Source organism: Uloborus diversus, chromosome 2 (genome assembly GCF_026930045.1).
Source record: "Uloborus diversus isolate 005 chromosome 2, Udiv.v.3.1, whole genome shotgun sequence".
Lineage (NCBI taxonomy): Eukaryota > Metazoa > Arthropoda > Arachnida > Araneae > Uloboridae > Uloborus > Uloborus diversus.
In genome coordinates, this window is record NC_072732.1 from 65,391,072 (window position 1) to 65,418,314 (window position 27,243).

Genomic DNA, 27,243 nt, shown 5'->3' on the forward strand with positions numbered 1-27,243 from the left:
TACAAGCGAATTAAATGAAGTTCAAAAATCTAATCTCTATTCAAGTATTTAACCATTTTATTTTGTGTTTCCACGGTAACACTTTTTGAATACCTTGTTTATTTCCATCTTTCTCATTTTCAATTCTTAAACTTATTTTATTTTGTGTTTCCATGGTTACGTTTTTTAAATCCATCTATCTCATTTTGTTTCAATTTCTTAAAAGTATTTTAATACCTGTCATCATTGTTTGGATGGGAAATTTTGCATAATGGTTTTTTTCTTTTATTTAAGCCTGATTGTTGAATATATGTCACTTGACAAAATTTTTGTTTTCAAAATAGACCAGGCAAAGCCGGGCAATGCAGCTAGTTACATATATGATCACATACACGTTTTGTGCGGAATAGATTAACTTGAGTTTGAGTCTCTGAATGTGGTTGGACAATTGCTTCAATTGATGGAAGTGTCTGAAAAATTCAGAGCTCATGATCTTATTCTTTAGTCTTTTAACCTTCCTCTACCCTTCTAAATGTTTACTATTGAAATTTTACTGCAGCAGTTTCAAATTTGAAATCTAATAAAATGTATTTTGTTTTCAGTTAAATTGCCACAAATTATTAAAATTGTGAATGCTAAAAGTGCTGAAGGCCTCAGTTTTCTTGGTATATTACTTGAACTGATTGCTATTACATCTACTGCATCTTATAATTATGCTAAAGGCTATCCATTTAGGTAAGGTTTTAAAAAGTTTTCTTTCTTATTTAAATGTGCAATGTCAGAGAAATTTTGTGTTATCTGTACCACCACACCTGTATTTATTTTTGTTTTGTGTATAAATATTTTCTAAAACAGAAACTTATTAACAGATGATATTATAAATCGCTAATTTTATAGATAAAATTAGCGATTATGAGTAGAGATAAATGCTTTGTAGAGGTGATATCTAGTAGGGATAAAGAATATTATTGAATGATGTTAGAAACATCATTTTGCAGACTACTGTTACTTCTGTTTGCTTACATAGTGTACGTGGGGCTGAAGAAAAAAGCATTAAGTGTTTAAATTCTTTTCTGTGTTATATTGTTGGATCATATGCGCCAGTGGTGGGCAATCTTTTTTTAATCTGAAGGCTGTACCTCATATAAAAATGACTCTCGCGGGCCAGAACTCATATAAAATTTAAATGTATTTGATTTTTTATCATATATTACATTGGAAAGCACAGAAAAGGACGAAAATGAGGTTATCATTATTACTATATGCTTATTTTTATCAACAATAAGTTTTCATTTGTCTTTCAGAAACTGATTTCTGACCATTTGGCTCCAAATTTGCAGCAATTATTCTTGATATAAAGATGATTGGCTGTTTTGGAAACTTTCAGAACATAGTTCTCTATTTGTATATTGAAGAAAACAACAAGCCCCATAGATCAGCTTTGTGGTCCACCTGTGGCCCGCAACAATAGGTTCAGCACCACCGATATACACCATCTATAGAATAAAAACAATTTAGGATTAAATGACATCAGAGAGAGAAATAAAATTTTAAAAAGTGAAATTCTCGAAGATTTTTCTTTCTTGTTTAGTTTCATTTATTTTAAGTTGTAAGAGAAAGACTAATTTTTCAAATAGCTGTATTAGTAGTTTCTTATTCTTTTAAAAAGGTGTTTTCATGCCATATGACCAAAATCCATTACTGAAAATTTGCAGTGATTTCAGGCCAAACATGTTTTGCTTTTTTGGCTTTGAAGAACATTCATCCCTGTAACTGATAACTTGACTGTATTTCTGGCATGTTAGTTCGCTAATTTTTTGGTAGTTTTGGCAATTCAGAAAAGAAAAAAAAAAGACAATATTTCAATTTATATTTTGATATGATTGAAGTGTTTGGGTGGACTAAGTTTTCAGTCATAGCATCACCTAAAACTACTAATACTAAACTATATCTGCCTAAGAGATGGACATTCCATCTGAAGGGTTAAACTATATACGAGAGGGGACCCAAAAGAAACCAAACTAGTGGTGCGATGCCAATCCTAGATGTAGTAGAGTGTTCTCCAGCTAGATGGCTCAAGTAGAGACCTTCACAAACCAGCTGTGCAAGTGGCGTCAGTTTAGTTGATAACGTCTGATCGTAGTGTTGGTTTTCTCAGGTGTTGTTGCTTTCCGCCTGCAAACTCATTATGGCAGGTTTAAAAGAACAAACTGTAAGATTGAAATTTTGCTTCCTACTTGAAAAGTCGGCAATGGAATAGCTTATCAAATGATTCAACAAACTTTCATGAACGATGTTATGATCCGTACACTAGTTTTCGAGTGGTTTGGGCGCTTTAAATGTGGTAGCATTAATGTTGAAGATCATGCTCGCTCTGAGCTCCCTCCGACATCTCGAAATGATGAAAACGTTGAAAAAATCCACCAAAAAATCAACAAGAGTTGTCGTTTTACGATTGACAAAACTTTAGAGGAACAGGAGTGAGTTGGAGCTCGTGCGGGGGATCAGAAGAATGGTTCCTTTACCATGATAATGCTCCCGTACACACAGCCTTCACTATTAACCGCTACTTGGACTCTCAGGGGTAGCTAGCCATTCCTCGACCCCTGTATTCGACAGACCTAGCCCCCTGTGATCTTTTTCTGTTCCCAAGGATGAAAAAAATTCTGAAAGTGTAGTGTTTTGATGATGTAGAGGCTGTAAAAACTGCTTCACAGCGGGCACTGGACATGGTCAAAATTAATATATAAATATTTTAGAACAAAAATCCGGTTATTTTTGAGTCTCCCCTCATACGTGTCTACAAGTTACACATGGAAGCAATGACTTCATCAACATGTGTCATTAAAAATGCAATAGGGGCAGAAAAGTGAAAATCTGCAGAAACAGTATGGCAGTTGATTGAATTGTTTGCATTTTGTTCTTCATGTATATTATATTAGCATTCTTCATATATTATCAGTAATTTATCATATTTAAGTTTGAAAAAATTGTTAGTTTAATATTATTCATCACTCTCATTTTTCTTTTGCAGCTCCTGGGGAGAGTCATGTTTTTTATTAGTAGAAACGGCCATTATTGGCTTTTTAGTTTTGCTGTACAGTAGCCGAATTCGGCAAGCCAATACTTTTGCTCTGCTCTATAGTGTTGTTTCGTATATACTTTTTAATGGACTTGTGCCCATCTCAGTCTTATGGAACATGCAAGTTGCAAATGTGCCGATAGTGGTCGCTGGTAAAGTAAGTCAACTATAAAATTTATCTTTCAAAACACTTATTTGAATATTCAGTGCTGCTGTCTGTACACTTCTGTTATCTTCAGCTGCTTTCTAATGGTATTGCAGTTGTACTCTTTTATATTTTCAGTACACTCAAACCGCGTTAACTCAAAACTCATGTTACCATGATAATTATTTCATGTTAGCGGGATTTAATTTTATCCGATAAATTATTAACTGATTGATAATTCAGTGGACCAAAGAAGTATTTCATGTGAAGCGATATTTCATGTTGTGCAATTTCGTGTTAACAAGATTTGATTGTGCAGTAAAATCCTGTTATAATGAACACCAGTACAACAAAATATCCATTCCAATTAAATAAGTTTTCAATCCTGATTTAATTGCCATTACATTGCTTGAATTCTATTACAATGAAATATCTGTTACAACGATAAAGTTTGTGGTACCTTAAAGTCAATGGGATTTCACTGTACTGTAGACGTTTTACGCGGGTTTCTTTTACAAGTTTCAGCTATGCACGATTTAAGATTTGATGCCTTTATTTTATTCTACACGGATGAGTTTCAGTTTTATGCGGATGCAGCAATGCAAACAGGTAAAACAGGTTTCCCCTCTTTTAAAATCCAAGCTCCTAAAGATTTCGGATTACACGTAATAAACGCGATTCAGCATGAGCTAATAATCGAGCTTGGGCCACTGGAGACATTTTATGCAATTGGTACCATAGCTCTTTCTAGAAGTAAAGTACTTAGACTCACAACGGTTCAAAACTCACTGGAAGAAGAGTTTTTAGGGGTGACAAAAGAGAACAAAAGCAACCAGGACACCGACATCAATAACACAAAACCAAAAGCGTTAACACTGAAAATTTTGAGCCATTACTTAACAATAGAAATGATCTTTCTGATTTGTTAGTGAAGGAACATTCTATCATGGAAATGATTATGGACGCATTAAGGCATGCAAAAAACTACAGAGAACAATTCTTGACTGCCAAAGGACTATCATAGCCAGCTTCTTTTCTTAAACACTAAACTAATTTATATTTTCTTTATACATGTTGCGCATAGATATCGATATAAGTACACATTAAACTTATTATAAGATTAGTCATTAGTAGTATGAAGTATTTTTTTATCTGCGAAACCTAACTCCTATTTTAACACTAACATTAAGTCTTAATTTACACGGTTTTGATTTACGCGGCATTTTTGAGGAACGTAGCACCCGCGTGAAACGAGGGTCTACTGTAGAGTACTGTAGAGTTAGGCTTTTTTACGACCAAATGAACATAGAAGTTGTCATCCATAATGCCTTTCATTTTTTCCCATGTGCACGAAGCATTGGAGCCTTTAAAATACCGTGACTTTTTAAACTTGCTCATAATCAAGGGTTTTATCTCATGACTTCCATTCATATTTGCACAAAATAAGACTATAATCCTCTTTGCTGCGCTCATCTCCATTACGGCCTCACCTTCAATGAAGAGCCGCATTGGTGCTGTCACTAGCGCAGCCAGAAATACCTTCTGGAGGGATTTTTTTTTTGATGAAACGCATTTTCTAGAGGGGGCTTTTTTAGTGAAAAATACCTTCTGAAGGGTTTTTTTTAGATCAAAAATATCTTCTGGGGTTTTTTTTGATCAAAAATACCTTCTGAAGGGAATGTTTTGACCAAAAATACCTTCTGAAGTGCTGTTTTTTTGGATCAAAACGGCCCTTTCATATGCATAAACTGCGATATTAGAATTTACATTTATGGTAAAACCAATGGTGGTGGTGGGGGGGGGGGGCGTTCCACCCCCAACCCCCCCTTTGCTGTGCTAGTGGGTGCTAGAATGCACCAGAATGCCTTTCTTATGCTACATTTCTGAGGAAGAATTTTTTTTCACATGTTTTGACTCAAAAAATGAGAACAGTGAAAGTATCATTTATACGTTTTTAAAGGGACTGAATGAAAAAAACGTAAAATGGAAAAAAAACTATAAGAGGTATACGTTAATGTGTAATTGGACTATGCAGGGACGAGTTTGGAAAACGTATAAATGATAAAAACGTATAAAAGAGAAAAGTATAAACGAGGCTTCACTGTAATTTTAACAAATGTTTACTGGAAATGCCTGCTGGTGAACAGCATGACCATAATTTTTTCCATTCTCGTAAAAAAATAAAACTGTAAGTGTGACAATTTCAGGAAAACACTAAGCAAGCACTTTTTCTTTACTTTTGATTTTCTTTTACAAATGGGGCCATTCATTAGTTGATGAGACTACTTAGTGGGTCATTTGGTGTTGCTCAGAAATGACCACACGCAAAGGTTTCAAGATAACTTTCTCAAAAAATGATTACATAAATATTATAAAAAACATTAAAACATTAGATATTCTTAAGTTGTTTTAACACAAGCAAAAGAGCTTATCAACAAAATACAGTAAAACTTCTCTTTAGAGATCACTCTCCGTTCCTGAAAAAAGTGGTCATTAATGGAGGTTGGATGCTCTGAGAGGTTGGTTTTAAATATGCAAAAAACAGTAACAGCATTAACAGAAATCGTGTGTGTTCTGTTTACAGTACATAAAGAACATTATGATAAGAGTATAATTAAATAGAGAAACTAAAATTTTTCTTCTAAATACAGTGAAACTTTAGTAAGTCGAACTTCGATGAGCTGAAAACTTCGAGAAGCCGAAGTAAATCATTATTCCTGTCTAACTAAATAAGGAATTAATGTTATTTATTTTTGATTAGCCGAATTTCATTCAGTAAAATTATTTGATAAGCAAAATTTTATTTCATGATTCGTTAGGTTTTCCTTGCTAACGTAACTCCATAAATCAAAGTCATTTTTCCCCTTAAATAGTATGAACAAAAAGAAAAGCATCGAAAGGAATCTAATAAATCTCTGACGTAAATTTATAAGTTGACTAGAGCTTTTTTACGAAAGAAAAAGAACAGTCAATCAAATGCAGATTTCATGGATTTTGTTGCAATTGAAGACTTAATTTAAGTCACAGAGCACCAACTGATGAAGATATTTTATCTTGCATAAGTGAAAATAGAAATACCTTTCTGATGTTGAAGAGAAGTAAGAACTAGAACCAGTGGTAAAATTACCTTCTGTTCGAGATATTGGGGAGCAGCAGACGCATTGCAGGTTTTCATAGAATTCCGTTTGAATGTTCCTGACTCCTTGTTTACAGATTTTTTAATAAATTTTTTTTGGCAGTAAAAACTTTTATTTCAGCATAAAATTTATTTATCTGTCCAATCAAAACAAACTTTTGAATTTATATAATAATTAAATTAATGTCAATTATGTAAAGTAGGTATATAATCTCCTTGATACATCACTCTACCAATTTTTGCTCAGATTTTTAATTTCACGAGTTCCAGTGGTAGCATTTTATTTCATTCTAAAGTTTTGTTTTCATTTTCGATGTGCAGACTTTTTGATAACTCGAATATTTTTCACTTTCTCTACAACTTCGACTTATCGAATTTTTTCATCATTTTTCCATTTAGGAACTGATTCGCTTAAAAGGCGAAGAGATTTTTCTGCTTCAGATTCTTTGTTTTTTTTAAAACCATTTTTGTTTATAGTTCAGTTTTTAGCCTTAAAAATTAATTATTTATGTCATTACCATTGGTGTGATCTGATTAAAACATAAACCTATCTGAACAGGGGATATATATCCCCTGTTCAGATGGGCTAAAATTAGATTCTGACCACTAAAATGACCTAGGAAGGTTCTTGTTCTTTTCGTAAGCAACATCTGAATTCCAAGAACAACCTTTTGAAAAACCACTTGCCCCTATCAACCTCTAACAATTACAGCATCTGACCTGCTGTGAGATTTGCAAGTGCCACTTTAGCTTCCCAAGGGTGCAAAAAAGTATGCCTTTCTTTTTGTAACATTTTTGAGGCTTTCAAATGGGCATAAAAGGAATCAATTTGAAACACTAGGTCAATATCTCCCCTTCCTTGCCCCTTATACTGGTTTATTTACTTTCGTCAGCAAGAGAAGATAGATGCATGTGTCCAGCCTAAAATATTTTATTGTTTTCTTTTCGGCGTCTCTTCTGATTTTCTCTTGCAAAAAATTCCTTCTTTTTTGATGCTGAGTTTTGTAATTTCCTGGTTGTTAGAAGTTTTGATGGTTTCTTCCAGGGTTTTTTTTTTTAAATTTTAATCATTGAGCTGATAGAGAGGAAAATCAGTGCCTTAGAAAATGGACAATTAATGGAAGTGGTTGCTCATAGAAGTTTTGCTGTAATAGCAATACGTTGAAAAAGTTATAGTTATGAACACGCACTGAATGACACAATATTGAGTAATTGAGTTATTACATTTAAAATAGAATATGTTGCAAAAAAAAAAAAAAAAAAAAACTGTCCATTATTAGTTTTAAGGCATATTTTATCATTGAAAATTTTAAATCCACAGAAATCTTTCTGCCATTGTTTACTCTTAAATATTTTGCCTTCATTTTTTATGTCATCTTAATTTTACCTTTAATATTTCTACCTATTATCTAAATAACCTTTGTTAATGTTTGTGTTTATGCTGCCAATTATAATTTATAATAATCATAGCTTCATAAATTCTAGGAATGTTATTCAAAACTGTAAGAAAAAGAATATTTTCATTATATGGAAACTGAACTAATATCAGTTTTAAAATAATAGATTAAATGCAATATAATCCTTCTGTATCTTAGTTTTGTGTCAAATATTTCATACTTATAATATTTCAAATTTTAGTTGATATATTTATAACAATCATATTTCACGAAGATTTAGGCTAGTTATATGATCGAAATTCAGACAATTATTTTCCATGTGGTATTTAAGTTTCTCTGTCACATTAGGTATCTAAATGTGCTGAATTCAATCTGCTACAGTGGTGGTGTCTTTTTATTTTTTTGTAAAAGATTTGTTATCTAGAACAAAAGAAAGTCCCAATAGGGTTGTTTTCTTCAGTCAAAACAGTACTTTTAGTCACTGAAATTGATAGAATAAGCAAAAAAAAAAAAAAAAAACATGGATCCAGAAAATTCTTTCATTTTCCCCAACAGTTATTTTTTAATTAATTTTTTAAAATGTCCAGTTTTTCAAACAAGGCATGGTCTTTATGAGGTCAGAAATGATGCACTTTGCCGCATCTTTCTACTACATTTCCACATTATGATAATCAAGAAGCGAATTAAAATTGCACTCTACGCTTGCTATCAACCATATCGTTGCCAATACACGTGAGTAGAGATGCAAATTAAATATTTTGCTCCATGAATGGCAACACAGAATGGCATTTCATCATTTGTGATGTCATCCGTAAGAAATGCAAACAATGAAAGATTACCGATTTCTGTATTTTTTTAAAAATATTAAACTTAAACAAATTATTTAAAAATGGTTAGATCCTATGTTTTTAAGCATGTACTTTCAGAAAAAAATACTTTTAAAATATTGGAAACGATCCGATTGTAAATGCTATTCATTGGCATGCATGTGTTTAATGTGCTGAAAGTTGACCTGTGGACATGGCACAAAACTTTTAGCATAGAGGCTTTCTCCTCTTAAATGTGTTGGTACATTTTAGTACTGTTGAATTTAGTGCATTACTTAGCTTGCCTTGGTTACATTTTAAGCCGTACACTTTTTCTCCTTTGATTTTATGCTCTTTAGTATTTACAGAAAATAGGAATAATTTTTACTTTACTCTTCATATTTGTAAGGGAAGTGGGGCAAAGTGAAATTATGAAATATTTACTCTACTTCTTTCGCCACCTATTTAGTAATGTTTTAACTATGTAGTAACACATTTAGTCTACTCCAGTCAAGAAAAATTACCTCCGAAAATCATAGAATATTATGATACAAGCAAATTTCAAAAATTGATACAAATATTGTGATATTTTGTTGCAAGTAAAAAATTATTTTTTGTATTTTTACATGATAAAGTTCTTGTAATTAACATTTGAAATACAGTAGACCCTCGTTTTATGCGTGGGTTACGTTCCATGGAAATGCTGCGTAAATCAAAACTGCGTAAATTGAGACTAATACTAATGTTAAAATAGGGGTTTAGTTCCGTAGATAACCAAATACTTCATTCTATTGATGACTAAGTGTATAATAAATTTAATGCGTTCTTATATCGACTTTTATGCACAACATGTATAAAGAAAACATAAAATAATTTTGTGTCCTGTTTATAAAAAGGAGCTGGCTGTGATAGTCTTTTGGCAGTCATTCTGTAATTCTTTGTGGAGCATTAGCGCATCCATGATCACTTGCGTCATTTCCATGATAGAATCTTCCTTCACTAACAAATCAGGAAAATCATTTCTATTGGCTAGTAATGGCTCAAAATTTTCAATGTTAACGTTTTTGGATTTGCATCACTGACGTCGGTATCCTCGTTGGTTTTGCCTCCTTTGTATCTTCTAAAAGCTCTTCTTCCAGTGAGTTCTGAACTGTGTCAGTTTAATATCTTTACTTCAGGAAAGCGCTCTGGAACCGATCGCATAAAATGTCTCCAGTAGCCCAAGCTCGATTATTAGCACACCAAAATGCATTTGATTCCACATAATCTGCAATCTTTAGGAGTTTGAATTTTGAAAGAAGGGAAAATGTTATCTGTTTGCATTGCCACATCCGCATAAAACTGAAACTCATCCGCGTAAAATAAAGGTATCAAATCTTAAACCGCGTAAAATAAATGAGGGTCTGCTGTATTAATTTAGATTTTCTAATGTTCGGTGCAGTATTTATTTAGTTAATATTAAGCTTATTTGTATTTTAAATATTTTGTATAATTAGACAAGTACATGTGGGGCAAAGTGAAAAAGTTAATTTTGTTTAATTATTAAATCATTTATTTGATCTTTTATGTATTCTTTATTAATTACTTTATTAACATACTCTGATTTAGTAATTCACTTTTTATTCAATCATTCACTCATTTATTTGCTTTCACACATTAACTAGTTAATTTAATTATTCATTTATTTTTTAGTACTTTTTTATTTATCCATTCAACCTTTTATTTGCTGATTCATTTGATCAAAAATATTTTTTTTTATGATTGAATAGAAAATATTTCATTACAAAAATATTTCAATTTTTCACTTTGTCCCATGAAAAAATAAAGAGTGAATTTTTCACTTTTTTTTTGAAAGCGAAATTTTATGGCCAAAAATAAAAGATACTATTTCAATGCAAGTTTTATTATAAAGTACAATGTTCTTTCTTTGTGTACTGTAATTTTCAAAACAAATTTCCAATTTGTTCGCTTTGAAAAAGCTTAGTCATCCTAACTATTTCACTTTGTCCCACGTTCCCCTCCTACTTGTATTTAACAAAATTCTAATGAGCATTGATGCTGTGTATTTTGTTTTAAAATCCCTCCTCTCTCAGACAAAAAAGAACATCAGTAATAATCATAGTAGAAACTTAAGTTTTTCATTTATAATTTTTTCTACGATGAGTAAAACATGTTTTCAGTTTCCTTTTTTGAAGATACAAGTTTGGAGATGTTTTGCTTCCTGGATTGTTTGTATCAGATCACACAATTAATCATTCCAAGCTTTTGTCAGTCAGAGCCCAATTTCCCAATAGGCAGAGTAGGCAGCTGCCTAGGGCGGCAAATTTTTTAGAGGCGGAAAGTTTTGCTTCAATCTCATTTTTTAAATTATTATTCTTGAAAATAAAACATCAATTCTTTTTTAAATTTTTCCCAAAAACAGCGACATAACTGATCCTAACTTGTCATCAGACTTGACTGTGTAATTGTCGAAACCACAGAAAATGCGGTTTGACAGACTTCCGGTAATGGGTAATCAACTTCATTTTTAGCTTGCGGCAGGGACGGAGAATACCCCTATAGAAAACATACACTTTGATCTATGCCTTCCTATTCTAGAGAGCATCAAGAAGAGCCTCAGGTCAGGGCCAGATTTGGAAGTGTGGGGGCCCCGGGCCAACGAAGAAGTGGAGGCCCCTAATCAGGGTTTGAAAAGATCATATTTTCGAAAATATCCGATACTTTGATATATATCCAAATATTTTGATACATATGTATATATCCGATATTTTCAACCCGTGAAAGTTAGGATATTTTGTAAAATTTTTTTGTTGTGGGGGCCCCTTTGTTGTGGAGGCCCCAGGGCAGCAGCCCCGCCTGCCCTCCCCTAAATTCGGCCCTGCCTCAGGCAAAACAGATATAACATCTGGTTTCTCTCAAAAAGACTATGCACATGCAGTACTAGAAGGGCTGAGTGACCGTTTAAAAAGAACATTTTATTCCTCTTATACCCTTAGGAGTGTTCATCACAAAACATTGAATTAGAAAGTAATTTGGGGTTATTACTTCCGCTCAGTAAGTTAGTTAAAACCTACACCATTTCAAAAAGCTTAAATACTGTTTTGTCCATAAATTTGTATAAACCATTTCTTTGTAGAACGAATCAAAGTACAGTAAAACCAGTGAAGTTGACCACCCTTGTAAGTTGACCGCTTTTTTCAGGCAGGGAATTAGCCCTTATCATAAATATCAACCTTTGTAAGTTGACCACCTGTTTAAGTTGACCACTAAAGTAGTGCACCACAAGTTGTCAACTTACACAGGTTTCACTGTATTTTTTAAATTTTTAATATGTATTGTTTATATACTATAGATAACACTTTAAAGCGCCACAATTTGATTGTTTTAATGAATGTTGGACATAACGTCCAATATTTGAATATTGAAAAGAAAGTAAGTAAACCGAAGGAGTTTGAAATTACGGTGTTTTTTTATTGCTCAGTTAATTTTGTTTGGTTACTTTGTTAACGAAAAAATGAACTTAATTCTGTTTTTGTCAATTTAAATGCCGTTGTCTCAATCTTATGAAAGGGTTCAAAATTGAATGCAAAGTTTCAGCCACACAAATATTAAAAGGCAGAATATAATTGTAATGAATAGTTTTTGAATTCATTTCAAATGCACCAAAAAGATTTTAAAAAGTCTCTAAGCCTTGTTCAGATTTAAAGCCCCATAGAAATTCAACATGCCTTACAGATTGCCTGAAAAGTTTCTGATTGCAAATTTTAATAGGAATCAAAATACTTGCAATATTTAAAAGGAAAAACATGGGGTGCATGTACTACATCACTATAAGAAGTATTAAGAGTACATACATGTAAATATGTATATATTTTAGCGAAAATAAAGTTATCGGTGATTTCGCATTTTAAATATGTTGTGAATTTACTATTAAAACAATCAAAATTTGATTATAATATATAAATTTCAAATATTTCAAGAGTCTTAAACAGGGTTGGCAAAAACTCGGGTTTTTTTTAAAAAAGCCCATGGACCCGGGGTTTTTTGGTTTTTTTAAATACAACCCCAAAAAACCCAACTAAAGCTGGGTTTTTTAAAAGAAATGTGTTTTTTTTTGTCCTTTTTTTAGGGGAAATGGGGTGCTTGTAGCATATTGTAGTGTAAGTATATGGACAAAGCACAAAAATTGTCTTGGGGTAAAAAAGTTTGCAAAATTCAGCGTTTTCTGAAGGAAAGTAAAAAAGACGACGAAACCCAAGAATGGTGAAGTTTCAGATTTTTTAGTTTCCATGATTACCAACAGTTAGGGCAAAGTTACTTCTCGAGTGATAAAATCTATTGTTCGTTTGTTTGTTTTTAATTAAATTTTTTTTTTGCATTTTACTTTATTGTATTTCATTTTGTTATGCAAAACTACTGTAGAACGTCAAGTAGTTTAAATCCCTTTTTACTGAATTCCAGCTTAATCAAGACATTTCTTTCAATTTTATGTTGCCTGTTTTTCTATTTCTGTGTACAGAGTAAGAAATATTGAACTTTTTGTAAGATAATGAAAATACTGTACATCTTATTCTATTTTCTGTCCGACCGTTTGTAAAACCTGTTAATTTCTAAAAAATATACCTTGTTCATTTGAGATTTGTGACGTGTTGGTTTGCAGAAAATAATTCACATGAAAGCCTTATAGCTAGAGTAGTTTCTTCTATACAATCTACAAATATCGAGAAAATCAGACGTGACAGGACTTAGACAAAATAATTTGAGTTATTTATTGACCAGTTAAAGAAAAACGTTAAATATATTTATTTAAAATCTTTGAAGTATTTTTTAAATGCCGTTACGCGTTAAGAATTACTATTAAAGTTCAAAATTCATTTTTTATGTTCATTGTCTGTGGTGAAGAACAAATAAAAAAGAAGTTTAAATTGTAAAAGTTTTTAAGTTAATTATTTTTTTAAAAAACTTCTCAGAACATTTTAAAAAACCCAAAAGTGGGCTAAATAATGGGTTTTTAAAATGGGTTTTTTCAAAAAAACCCATTGGGTCTAACCCAACTGGGTCCAATCCGGCCAACCCTGGTCTTAAATTTACTCTATTACGACGGGCTCGTGAAAATTAAAGCCTCGTGAAAAAAAAGTGCTTTTTAATATTTAAATTAACCTTGGATAAATCACATAAGTGGAGGGGGGCGGCGGATTTTAAATCTACCTAGGGGCGGCATGAAGCTTAATTCAGCCCTGTTGTCAGTATTAAATCTAAGAAGAAATCTATTCTTTTTTTTTCATTCTAAATGTGGAAATTAATTTAACCGTGCTGCTCCATCTGAAGCTGGAGAAGAGAAAATTTTTTACAGTGAAAAAAATAATAAAAAGCAGAGATCTTCGATATGCAGGAGAACACTGCAATGATCCAATCAGCTTCACAGCACCAATCATCATCCTAATTTTTTTTAGTTATAATTATTACTTTATCATTAGAGTGCACCTAACATTATAATACTCTTGCAGTGGTATTATGTTGCATACAGTACATACAGTATTGTACTTCAATGTCTCTCTCTCCCATTGATCACTGATTTTGTGCAGCGTAATTTTACGTTAAATGACGCAAAAAAAAAAAAAAAAAAAAAAAACCTATAAATTTAATTTTTAATGTAGAAAACAGTAATATGTAATATATATTTTGAATGGTTTAAGACAGTTTGAGCGGTGTTTACAAGTGTTTAAAATAGTAACGTATTTTTATCAGAAAGTCGTATACACACCCTTTTTGACAACGCGAAATTTCAATTTACTCGGGGGGGGGGAGGAGGGGGTGTTGGGGGGAGGGGGCTTGCGCAAGTCGTAAATTTATTAGACACCATTCATTAAAGCAACACATCTCGCCAACCTGATAGCGTACTGCGTAAAAAAGAAATGCAGCGAAGATACCGAATCATACTAGAACAATATTAGAGAATACTTGATGAGGCTCCAACATACTATTTTGTACATATTGTACATAAATATTTTTCGATTAAGTTTCTCAATCCAACAGTTAAAATTAAATTTGTGAAGATCCAAATTTCCTCGCAGCGCGCCTAGTTAATTAATAAAGTTTATTTTTATTATGATATTCTGTTCAAAATTGAATAACTGTTCAAAATTGAACAAAAACATCGTTTAAAAGAGAAAAGTAAAAAAACGTTAATTAAATAAAATTATTTGCAGCTTTTTTTTATGAGTGAAAAATAAGACTTTTGAATTTTATGAATCAGATTTCCCAATCAATCAGAAACATAAAGGGATAACTGGAGAAGATCTTTCGATCGAAAAGCAATCTTTCGTTTTCTACTTAGTGCCTCAAAAAATTTTAGGAAGTGGACAGACTGAAGGACAGACACACATTCCCATTCTCATGATCCTAAGTCATACCTTCAAATTCTTACGTTTGAATATGTATTGAAATTAATAATTTATTTGGGCTTTTTTACCCGACTACGCTTGCGCGACGCGAAGGAGGATAATGTGTTTATGAGTATGTATGTTTGTTCCTATTTCATGTGGCGTTGTACAGACTAAACGCCTCGGCAAATTTTGATTCTTATGTCAACCGATTTGTCTTAACCTTGGGAGTGTCACTAAACACATGACATTAAGCAAAATTCACCATGTCAACAACCAGTCGCCATTTTGTCAGTTCGGATCGCGTTCCACGCTACCTACGTGCAGCAAATGCAAGTAGCGTTTTCGCTGCCTGAATTTTTTTGTTTGCCAAGTCTACTAATTCGATTTTCATCTCTAACATGTTGCATTTGTTTTTGCCGTGATTCAGGGGACTTAGTTTCGTGACGTGTATTTTCTTGACGATCTTTTTTAGTTTTGCAAAAAAAATTTGACTGACGACGTTTCTGAGCTCACGTCATCATCAGTTATAGAGGTTGTTTATTAGGGTGGTTCGAAAAAAACGATTACTTTATTTCGGAATCGCGTTACTTCTCAAAAGTTTTAGTTTAGTATCTTCAATTGGGGAAAACTAATAAAAAAAAAAATACTAAGTGAACATCTTCAGTTTGCGTTTGAGACTGAAAGAAAATTTGAAAAAATGTTAAAAATTGCAAATTTCAAAAAATAATAAAATTAGTTTTGTTTTTGTATTTTTTCGTAATGCAACAGCCATAAATTGTCAGTATATAGCGTAGTTTGAACATAAAAAATATTTTATAGCTTTTACATTAGATCTTTAGTTCGCGCATACGCCTTAGATTGGCAAGAGATTTTAGCCCAATTTAAAGCGTCTGAGCAAACGAAAGATCTTATGTAAAAGCTATAAAATATATTTTTAGGTTCAAACTACGCTATATACTGAAAATTTATGGCTGTTGCGTTACAAAAATATAGAAAAACTAATTTTATTCTTTTTTTGAAAAATTCAATTTTTAGCATTTTTTTCAAACTTTCAACCTCATACACGAACTGATGTCAACTTAGAATTTTTTTATTATTTTTCCTCAACTGAGGATACTAAACTATAACTTTGAGAGGTAACGCGATTCCAAAATAAAGAAATCTATTTTTTCGAACCACCCTACTGTTTATATAGCTGTGGCTGACTTAAGTTCGCGCATTTTTGCTGAAGGTCAAGCACATGTAGCTTTAAGCCGAGTTTGGTCCCTAGAGAGACTAATAATCAGTAGTTTGGACCACTGCAAGTTACAATAATACTCACGATATAAACTTTATCAATAAAATTATGTTTACGAAATTTACAGTTTTATGATCATAATAACTAAGTCAGTGAAAATTAACTAAAAAGAGTAAAATAAAAATAATTATTAAATAAAAACAAAAAACTCGACTGCGTAACCCCTCCCCCCAAAAAAATAAAATAAAAAGAAAGAAATATAAGCCCAGTAGTTTAGAATGTTAGTAAGTACTATTGAATAACTACACCATTGAAATAGTTTTATAATCGATACACTCGTAAGACAAATCACAAATTCAAAAGCAGAAAGAAGGATCATCAGTCGGGGCCAGAGCCGCGCAGCCCCTATGTGCGAAGTCGTGCGGCGTTAGAGTCAAAAAGGTGCCTCCCTAGCTCTGCTAATCAAAAATGCTCTAAATAGGGGAAATCTCTCCAATCAATCAATCAACATATATACATATATGTATATATGAACTTTGCATTATTTCCAAGCCCCGATCAAGCCAAAATGATGCCAAGGCCCTGGAAAAATGTACAGTGCCCCTCTCATATGAAAATCTACACATTTTTCATGTGGAAGTTTTCAAACAAGGGAAGAAATAAAGAAATTCACCCCATTTTGGTGGCCCTAAAATTATGGTGCTCAGGTCCATGGGATGTCTAATGGTGGAGGTAAAATTACACTACTCATTGAAACAAGCAATCCTGCATGTCTAAAAGGAAAAAAAATATTGCCTAAACATGCTATTCAAAAGAGCCATCTTTTACAATGAAAACACTTGATGCTAATTAATGGATACCAGGGGTGCCCACCCAGGGCACCCCTGGCTAGGCATGGTGCAGACTGCACCATTGAAATTTTTAGGGGGGTGTTTTGACGGGTATTTTTCTCATTGGGGGAAGGGGGCTCTTGCTTTTGGAAAGGGGGTCTTTGCAATGTTTAGGAGGGGGGTGCGCCCTTGCTGTAGGGGGGAGGGCACCCCTGTGCATACACTAACATTTTTCTTCCTATTGTGGGGCCGTGAAAGCTGTTTATGTCTAACGTAGATAAGGCTGAGCATATGAGGCGCAAGAAATTTTCTATTCCCCATTTTGGATCTTGAAGTGAATGTGTTGCATTTTAATTTGTGATTTTTAATTATTTTTCGTGGAAGTTCGATGATTTCATGTTATGCATAAAAATATTACATTGCATATATTTTACTTATGCATAGTATTTGGATATTAAAGACAACAATTTTGGTTAACGTTTTAGTTCCAAAAAGTAACGACGTGACCAAATTATTCGATTCTTTCACCCCCTCCCCACTAATTTTTCTTTGACTATTTGTTTGTAAAAACAAGAGCTTTGGATAATGTATTTGTTTAAGGTATCATATTCAATGCCTTGCATATTTTAGAATTATTGGTTTTATCAGAAGGGGGAGGGGGGGGGGGGGGCAAAAGTTTCAGATTTTAAGGTGGGATAACCTCTGTACTTCAATTTAGAAATATAGTGAGTATCCTCTGTCATGTTTTCAGAGGCATAAAAGTTTGATTAGTTATTCCAACATTTAGATATTAGAGAGATATTCAGAGCGGCGATAACTTTAATATTTAAATATTTTCTTTTTCAAAAACGCATTAGCGTATCAAAGGAGCTGCTGAACTAGAAATAACGAGATATCAAATAAAACATACACTGTAATCCAAAATAAAATACACATTTTTACACATTGTTTCTCTTAATCTTTATCTTTACTAATAATAAAGTTGAAAGTCTCTGTCCGGATCTCTCTCTGTCCGGATCTCTCTCTGTCCGGATCTCTGTCTGTCAGGATCTCTCTCTGTCCGGATCTCTGTCTGTCCGGATCTCTGTCTGTCAAGATCTCTGTGCCGCGCATAGCGCCTAGACCGTTCGGCATTTTCATGAAATTCGGCACAAAGTTAGTTTGTAGCATGGGGGTGTGCATCTCGAAGCGATTTTTTGAAAATTCGATGTAGTTCTTTTTCTATTTCAATTTTAAGAACAAAATTACCATAAGATGGATGAGTAAATTACGAAATTATCATGACGTGGAACCGTAACATGGGCACAAACCAATTGGCGATGTACGAAATTATCATAACGTGGAACCGTGACATGGCTACAATCCAATTGGCGAGAAAATTCACCATACATTATTTGTAAATATGCAGGCGAACCAAAAGACCTTTTAATTTTTCTATTAAGGGCAAAGCCGTGCGGGTACCATTAATTTATAATAAATTAAATGCCAAACTTATTTTTTTCTACCTCATTTTTGTCTACAAAACCAAATTACAGATTGTAACTATGTTTTCGCCAAACGTCACTGCATAAAGACGCTCAAAAGGCATTTGCACGACGGCGCCGATCCGATTTGGCGCGGGCCTGTTCGGGGCCCATTCAAATTTTACGGAGTTCCTTGATTGGTTTAAAAGGTATTGGCCCCGACAGCGTAAAACTTTTTCAATGGTGTAGTTATTCAGTAGTACTTAATAACATTCCAAACTACTGTGCTTATATTTTTTTCTTTTTAGTTTTTTCGTTTTTATGCTGTCGGGTTTTTAGTTTTTATTTATTTTTTTGTTTCCGTTTTTATCGGTATTTCCAAGAAGCAATACCTTTTCTACTGAAGAAGTTTCGAGAATGTCCCTTCTATTGAAAAAGTCGATTTGAAATTTCAGTAATTGAGTAATTTTGCGGATTCTCTGCAGGTATCTTCAAATTAAAAATGAAATTTTGCAGAAATATGTAAAATATCTGCAGATTTCTTAACAATTTCGTAAAAGCATCCCATAATCTTTTTCCTGCGAAAATGTCGAGTTTTGAGCCGAAAAATCGTCATTTGTGTTAAATTTATATCTACTTTCAATTAAAAAAATTGAAATATTTACAAAATATCCATTATTGAAACTTCAAATCACAACAGTCATATGATTCGCACACTACACATAACTTATGAGAAAACTCGATGAGGGCAAGTCAACCTAAATCGAATTTAGACCATATCATACTTTTACCATCAGTTTTAGGCCGTATAAAAAAAGTAGGGGAAAAGGGTCCCGATTCCCCTCATTTTCATTGCAAATATTGCACAAATGTGCTCTAAAACTAGTTTGCAAAATCTGTAACTTATTTTTATAAATAGTTAAGAGTTGGACAAAAATATTTAAAACTCTTTCTAGTGTATGTTATTTTGGAGAAATATCACGAAATTCAATGAATATGAAAAATGTATTCTAGTCATATCTTTTCTAGTATATCGGAGAAGGAAAAACTTAATATATAGCAGTGGAAAATATATAGATGTTTGTGCATTAAAAAAGAAAAAAAAACCTGACATGATTTGTTGTTGCAATCAAGTTATGGATGTTTCCCTTTCCGGTTAAAAAGAAAGGAGATACCGTTATAAAATCCATTTTAGAGTTTTAAAAATTCCCTTAAATTTGTTTCCCGGGTTATGAGAAAGACCGGGTGGGAAAAAATTGGGGTTGAGAAAATGAAATTTCCCCTCCCAATGATATATCGCTAGCGATCCGTTATGCACGGTTTGTCATATGAAGGCGATATTACGTGGGTTGGCCTTTGGCCGGATATGCTCGGATATTCATTTGTGATCCATTGCCTTAATGACGCAGGTTTTGAGTTTAAACAGAAATTTAATTTTGAACTTATTATATCATCTATTATTTTGGAACGATGGTTCGAGTTTAAATCCATCCATTTCAAACTGTTATTACATCTTTTTTTTGTCCAAAAATTAGTTTTTGAAAGCATGTTCTATTTATTTTATTTATTTATTTATTTTGAAACACCGTGGTTTGTAGCTAAAATAATATTCAAACTATAACTACTTTTTTCTTTTAGAGTTTTTGATATGATTTGCTGGCTTTTACCATAATATTTTCATGTTTGTAAATATTTAAATGCTTATGGCTACTATTTTTATGCGCCATATTTCATAAAGAAATATGTTTCAGTGGTTTACTGGACCAAATATTGCCCAATGAATCCCATGTGCTGACCTAAAATTTGACGATGATTCTCTTCATTTCGAATGCCTCTTCTAACTCAATGAGAAATAATGCAAAAATTCAGCCCCCCCCCTTTTTTTTGGTGGTGGGTGGGGGTCAAATGCCCTCCCCATGGCTTTGAGAAAACAATGCATTTACATATAAGTTGCCTTTTTTTCTGTTCTTGGCATGTTTTATATCGAGAAATACAGCTTTTGCCCCCTCCTTCTGCAAAAATTCCAACATGACAGGCTTGAAAAAATTGGATTATTTTTCAGAAGGGTGACTCTGAATTCTAATAATAAGGTAAAAAGTTACCAATCCTCGTGCAGAAGTCAGAATTCTACGTCCCTTTGTTTATTTTGATTTCTTATTTTTTAGTGTTATTGAAATAAAATACAGGTTATATACTTCTGCAGACGTATCTGTTTTCAAAATCGTCCTCATTTTTAAAACCTCTTTAGACAAGAAGTCTGTGGAAAAAATTGAATTATTTTGTAGATTAATAATAATAAGGAAAAATAATAGCAACAATAAGGAATAATAATAATTCCTCTGAATAGTAATAACAATAATAAAGAAATAAAATAAGGACTGTCACCACTTTTTGTGAAAGAGTTCGAACTCGACTTTGCTGTGCCTATTTTGATTTCTTATTTTAGTGTGATTGAAATAAAATATCGGTTATTTATTTCTGTGTATATATATTTCTGTTTTAAAAGTCGTTCACATTGCTAAAACCTCTTCAAACTTAATGAGAAATCTGGGCAAAAATTGGATTCTTCTACAGAAGGGTGACTCTGAATAATAATAAGGAAAAAAAACTCACCAATCTTCGTGCTCTGGAGTCCGAATTTTACGTCGCTGTGTTTATTTTGATTTCTTATTTTCCTCTGCTTAATATTCCCTTTCACCGCAGGTGGGCCATTTCTGACAAGGCGAATGGTAAATGTTTCTGGTTCTTTTGCTCGGAAATGAGGATGAATTGGTAATGTTCTCTATAAGAGATTAAATTCTCCGCCGTTTTCCAGTTACTTAGGCTCACCATGTAGCATCGATTATTAATTTTGTTTTCCACCGCAAGATTAGTTTGTTGTTCAAGAGAGGGAAATGGTCTCGTTTCTTTTTTTTTTTTTTTCTTCTGGTCTAATGAAATTTATTCTCTTTTAAAACTCGTTCTGTTAAATATTTGTTTTGGTGATTATTTGAATGCACTAATCATCTATAGTTAAGTATCGTCGAAAGTATTCTATTTGTTTAAATGTGTGTGTATGAATAATGGTTAAGTTTCATTCCATTTTTCATGTCATCTCTTTTCTAATTCTGTTATTGTATGCTCTGGAATTAGTAGTTAAATTATTTGTGTTTCGATATGTGACTTAGTAACAGCTTGTCTATTTTTTACTCGATTTAAAATTTTAATCTCTACATGAATTTAATTTCGTGAAACTATTGAAAACTAAAACCTTAGGTATCCAAAAATATTATTCGTTTTGCATTTATGTTCTAAATTTATTCAGTTTCTTACGTTTTAAACGGGAAACAATTAGTTCGTAAGGTTTCATCTCAGTTTTAAGTGAAATACAAATGAAGTGATTTCTGCTAGTGTGGAATACGTGAAAGCTAGGTTAAAAGTGAAAAATGTGATAATAAAGCAACATAATAATTATCGTTGTTTGTTTGGTTCGACTCGTTGATGTAGTGTAATACAGTATTCACACCACAATTGGTAGGTACAAAAGGTTAATCGTAGATGTTTTGCTGACGTCATTGTTTCTGCTTATTTTAACCCGACGTTCTCGTATTGTCAATCGGTTACTCGTCGGCAGTTTTGTTTCATTATTAAAAATTATTTTCACATTGAGGGCCGTGATTTTTGGATTTAGCATAACGTCCTTTGATGGACTACTAGTTTTAAATAGTTTCTGCCAATGGAAAAAAATATTGAAATTTATATAGTAATAATGCGTTTTATAAATTTATAGCAGACTAGCAGTACCCGCACGTCGTTGCTGTGCTAAAAGTTTAAAAGAAGTCCGTTGAATAAAAAAATCGATGCTACCCCCTCCCCTCTTCTGGTGTGAAATGATCATTTTTCTTCACCTAAAATGCGTGTACACTAGGGCTTGGGCGATATACCGTTATATATCGATATATATCTACTACCGCGATAACGATATTTAGATTTCTATCCGTCCGATATATCGTTTGAAAAGAAAATACGAGTCTTAATTACGGAGAAATTAAAATACCGACTTAAAAATACATGTTTCATAGCTTTGTGTGATGGGTGAGTGTTTGAAATTTCAAGATATTTTCTGCATTCTTCAAACAGTTACTTAATTTTTCATTATAGTAAAAGGGAAATATTGACAAGGCCGCCGAAGGTAAATGTGGGCCCCTTTCAGTTTGGTCTCCGAATCCCCTCCCGCTATAAAGTTTCCAAAACTTATACTACTATTCAGAGCGGGGTCCTGCGAAGGAACAACGCTCTCTTTCTGACAAAGCTGACATGGCCTCTCGTTGGCCCGTGAACGTGTATTGATTAAGAAAGCATCCTAATGCAACAATTAAAAATTAACCAATTGAGGTATCAACACGGTTCATAATTCAAATTAAACAAACTATTGATATTGCGCTGAATAAAATGTTTAAGAAAAATACTGAAGAAAATAGTGAAGAAATTTTCGTATTCGTTTTCCGGTTAAATTGCTTGTGAAATAATGACATTGATGATATAATTGATTTACCCAATAATATGGATTTTGGATTGGATCAGCTGAAGAAAAATTAATTGCATTTTTAAAATCAATATTAAAATAGATGTGTATTGTTAAAAAACAATAGTTTTAAATTTAATTATATATTTTAATTAACCAAATAACGATTTTATTAATGCAAATTCAGTTTACGCCAGATTTTTGCGAAATACGGCAGACAGGTTTTTTGATGCTCAAGAATTCACTTAGGGTAGTTTTCGTTCACAGTGGAGACCACCCTCCCTCCTACAGGGGATTTCTTTTACAAATCCACAGTTTTCGTCGGATATTTGCCAAATTTGGATCAGCGATTCTTTGATGGTTAGGAATTTTCATAGAGAGTTTTTCACCTACCGATGAGGGAGGGGGGGGGGATGGCGAAAACACCCCACGGAGGTTTTCCTTATGCAAATCCAGTTTACGTCCGATTCAGACAGGTCCTTTGATGCTCAAGAATTCCCTTAGGGTATTTTTCGTTCGCAGTGGATGCCACCCTCCCTCCTACAGGGGATTTCTTATACAAATCCACAGTTTTCGTCGGATCTTTGCCAAATTTGGCACAATGGTTTTTTGATGGTCAGGAATTGTCATAGGGGTTTTCGCCTACTTATGAAGAAAAAAAGGGGAGGGTACGAATACACACCACGAGGGGCTTTCGTTATGCAAATGCAGTTTTCGTCGGATGTTTTTTCCAAACATAACGCAGCGGTCCTTTGATGCTCAGGAATTCACATAAGTTTTTTCTCATCATAATAGGTCATATGGGGACTACCTTGGGATGTTTCGCCGTAAAATCCAGAATGATTACGGAAAAATCCAATGATGTCTAAATTTAATTTTGAGTCATAAAATTGTGCTTTCTAAATTGTTAAACATGTTCTAATTGTTAAACATGAATCACTAGACGAAACTTTTATTTTCGACGTAGACTGTGCAACGTCGGGTAATGCAGCTAGTGACGTATAAATCAAAAGTATATTTCATAGTTCTGTGGGTTTAGTGGGTGTATGGCGTGACAGGTTCCAAAATTTATAGCTGCATTCTTTAAAGATTTATTATTAGTATTTTACTTAATGATACTCAACTAAGAAGTAAAAAGTCTTAAAGCAAACGCTATTAAATGACTAAAAATAAGCTATTTAAGACGTCAATACGAAATATAGTTCAAAGTACATTCAAATTATTGAGACTGCTCAAATTGAAAGTTTTGAACAAAATATTGAATTAAATATTTAAAACTTTGTGAAGCACTTTTGTCATGCATTGAGCTATACCATTTGCACGCCCCCCCCCCCCCTCCAGGAAAGTTTTGAATTAGAGAAATAATTGTATTTATTATATTTGGAAAATTTTTTGTTTTTCGATCCTTTGACCCCCTACCCCCAAGAATGTATCGATATATCAAAAATATTGATATTTGGAGTGCGATATATCGCGGTATTAAAATTCTGATATCACCCAATCCTAGTGTATACACCTTTTCAAAAATACAAAAGCAATTAAAGTGACTTTGGAATTTGAAACTATTCGCCAAAACACATAAAAAGATAGCCGCCTGCGGTTGTCACTTGACAACAGGATATTTAATTTTTTAAAAAGACTAATCTGTTTTGACAACTTAAAATCTTCTATAGCTCAAGTGGTGTAGGAGAGAGAAGTTAAGCGGGTGGCGAATGATACTAATAATTTAAGCCGACATTTTTTAGTCGCCACGTAGCGGGGAGTAGCGACCACCAATCTTGATCTTGGAAAAAAATTTCATCTTTTTTTTGTGTGTGTGGTGAAAATATGCTTTGTTGTAGTAGGGGTACTGCTTCCTGTCATTCACACTATATATGGACCATTAATTCCTCTCCCCTTCTGCAAATTACATTTATTTTCGTCCCTCCGATGACATTAAAAAACCCGAGAAATAATTTTTAATAATTCCCTCGAGGAATGACCCTCGGCGAGCCGACTTCTGTTTCCGCAAGGGAGAGAGAGAGAGAGAGTTGAACGATTCTAAATGTAGGGGGCTACCAAATTGGCTGCACTTAATTGTTCAGTGGCCGTGAAACGGAGTTAGGTCGCAATGTGTGTCAGCAAGGGTAGAGAGCGAATATAAAGCAACTCGGTGATTATACTCTCCTGCTTTATTTCCTTTTTTTTTATTTTAAAACATTCCATCCCCCTTTTCCCTCCTCTGCTCCGGCATCTTTCATATGCCAGCGAAATCTTCCGTTAGTCCTTTTGTTATGGGAGAGATGAAATTTTTTAAAAGCCAGGGAACTTGCCACTGAAGGAATATCCCTCCTTCCCTTCATCTTGCCCTTTCTTTTATTTTTTTTTCTTTTAGTTTTCCCTGCCCGAGTACGACAAAGGAACGTTTTAAAACTATTTTGGGTGGAAAAGAGGGAAGAGTAATGAAATAATGAAGAATATAATAACAATAATAATAACAACGGCGGTGAAATATTAGTGAAGAAACTCTTCGCGTCCCTCCATTGTATACCAAGCGGAAGAACAATTTTCTTGGCCTCAAGTCAGCCATCGTAAGTGCCTTTGGAGATTTTTGGCTTCCACATCACGTTTTACCAACGACTTGCCGAGCATTCTCTCTCTCCCCCGGAGTGTGCAGTTTCTCAAAATGGTATTTAAATGAGCACATTTGTTGCCCCTTCATAAATTGCTTGCATCCTCGATTGCGTAAACATTTATATATGACAACATTTTTTCAATTGGGATCGAAGAAAGAAACCTATTTCCATACATTTGTTTAACATTCTGCAAGAGCAACTATTTTGCGAGGAAAGAAGAAAAAAAAAAACGATATTTGCTTGCTTAAAATGTTAAATGCTCTACTGCCGTGGGCAGGTAAAAGGCAGAAACTGCAAATTTTTCATTTTTCTTTCTTTTTTTTTTCTTTTGCAACACGTGCATCTGTTGTACGTTAGCTTTATTGTACAAGCTTGCTTATTGGGCTTCCGCTGAAAGAAAAAGCCCGAAAAGAAACGTCTAATTCTAGCATTTCCCTATTGTTAGTATTGAATCCAGAACGCGTTTATTCAAATGTCTCGAAAAATCATATATCTGCAGAAACTGCCGATTATCTATGCACACGGCAATTTTACATTTCACAAAATTAAGTCTTTTTCAAAATTTTTAATGAAAAATCCAGAAAGACTCCTGGCGAGATATTTAAAACGACTCTCTAATGTAATTTTTGCGTCAACATTGTTTTAAAACTAATCTATATGAATAATTCACATACCCAAAAGGCTCGTGAAGCTGGAGCTTCCCTTCTGAACTTTCAGGGGGCCTGCAAGTTCAAAAACACTGTAGTCGAGAATTCTAGTTTTTGCTTTTTAATTCTATTTTAAAGTGGTTGCAAGCATTAGAACTGGTTTGATAAAACTTGCTTCAACTGTTTTACAATGTATTTTTATGGCAATTTTGTTAAGTGATAGATTTAATTCAACAACTAACCGCCTTTATTCGCTGAGAGATACTGTGTAAACAAATGTAAGGTACAAAATTTCTATATGACCGGAAAGGGGGCGCGGGAATAAACTTTAATCTGAATTCTGCCGTGGCCACTCTTTGAAATAATGCTTATATAATCGGACTCCGATTTAACGAATTCATCGGGACCAAAACTTTTATACAAATCGGGGTTATTTGTAATATCGGGTCGATAAAAAAATTAAATAAAAAAGCACTTATCTTATCTGAAACCCTAATAAGCAACTGCGCAAAAATATCCATAATTAGAAAGTTTACACTAATGCTGAATAAAAAATTCAGCATTCCACGACTGATTACACGCTAGTTAATTTGAAATTTAAAACTACTGCGTAATAGATGTTTGGACAATTTCCTCGATACTTGACTCGAAATGGTTCTCTTTCGACTTTATGGAGAGTATAAAATACTGCGTTTTTTGCATGCTGCTGCATGAGATATGTTTTTAGTTTCCAGGCCATGTAAAGCATTTGAAAAAGTAAGTTTAATGGGAGTTTCATTATCGCTTTCATCAGCATCAAAACCACTATTCGTTGGTTGCCCCGTCTCCCTCGCCCGTCAAAAATTGCTGATTCCAAAAAAAAAAAAAAAAAAAAAAAAAAAAAAAAAAAACAGATCTTTTTCTGCTTCGGACAATATGGATGTAACATTTAGAAAACAATCCAATATTTCCTAACTTAAATTAATAATTTTTTTTTTTTTTGGGGGGGGGACTGTTACAATAATTTGTTATTTCGG

General features: G+C 33.2%; 1 protein-coding gene across 1 annotated transcript in view; it reads left to right on the forward strand.

Annotated features, from left to right (window-relative positions):
• The window catches only part of LOC129235207 (mannose-P-dolichol utilization defect 1 protein-like), a 74,868-nt gene that overhangs the window by 10,185 nt on the left and 37,440 nt on the right, over positions 1-27,243 (forward strand). Inside the window, exons 3-4 of the mRNA XM_054868914.1 lie at positions 582-714; positions 3,014-3,218. Coding sequence (XP_054724889.1) covers positions 582-714; positions 3,014-3,218 — 338 coding nt within the window. The remainder of the gene's footprint in view (positions 1-581; positions 715-3,013; positions 3,219-27,243) is intronic.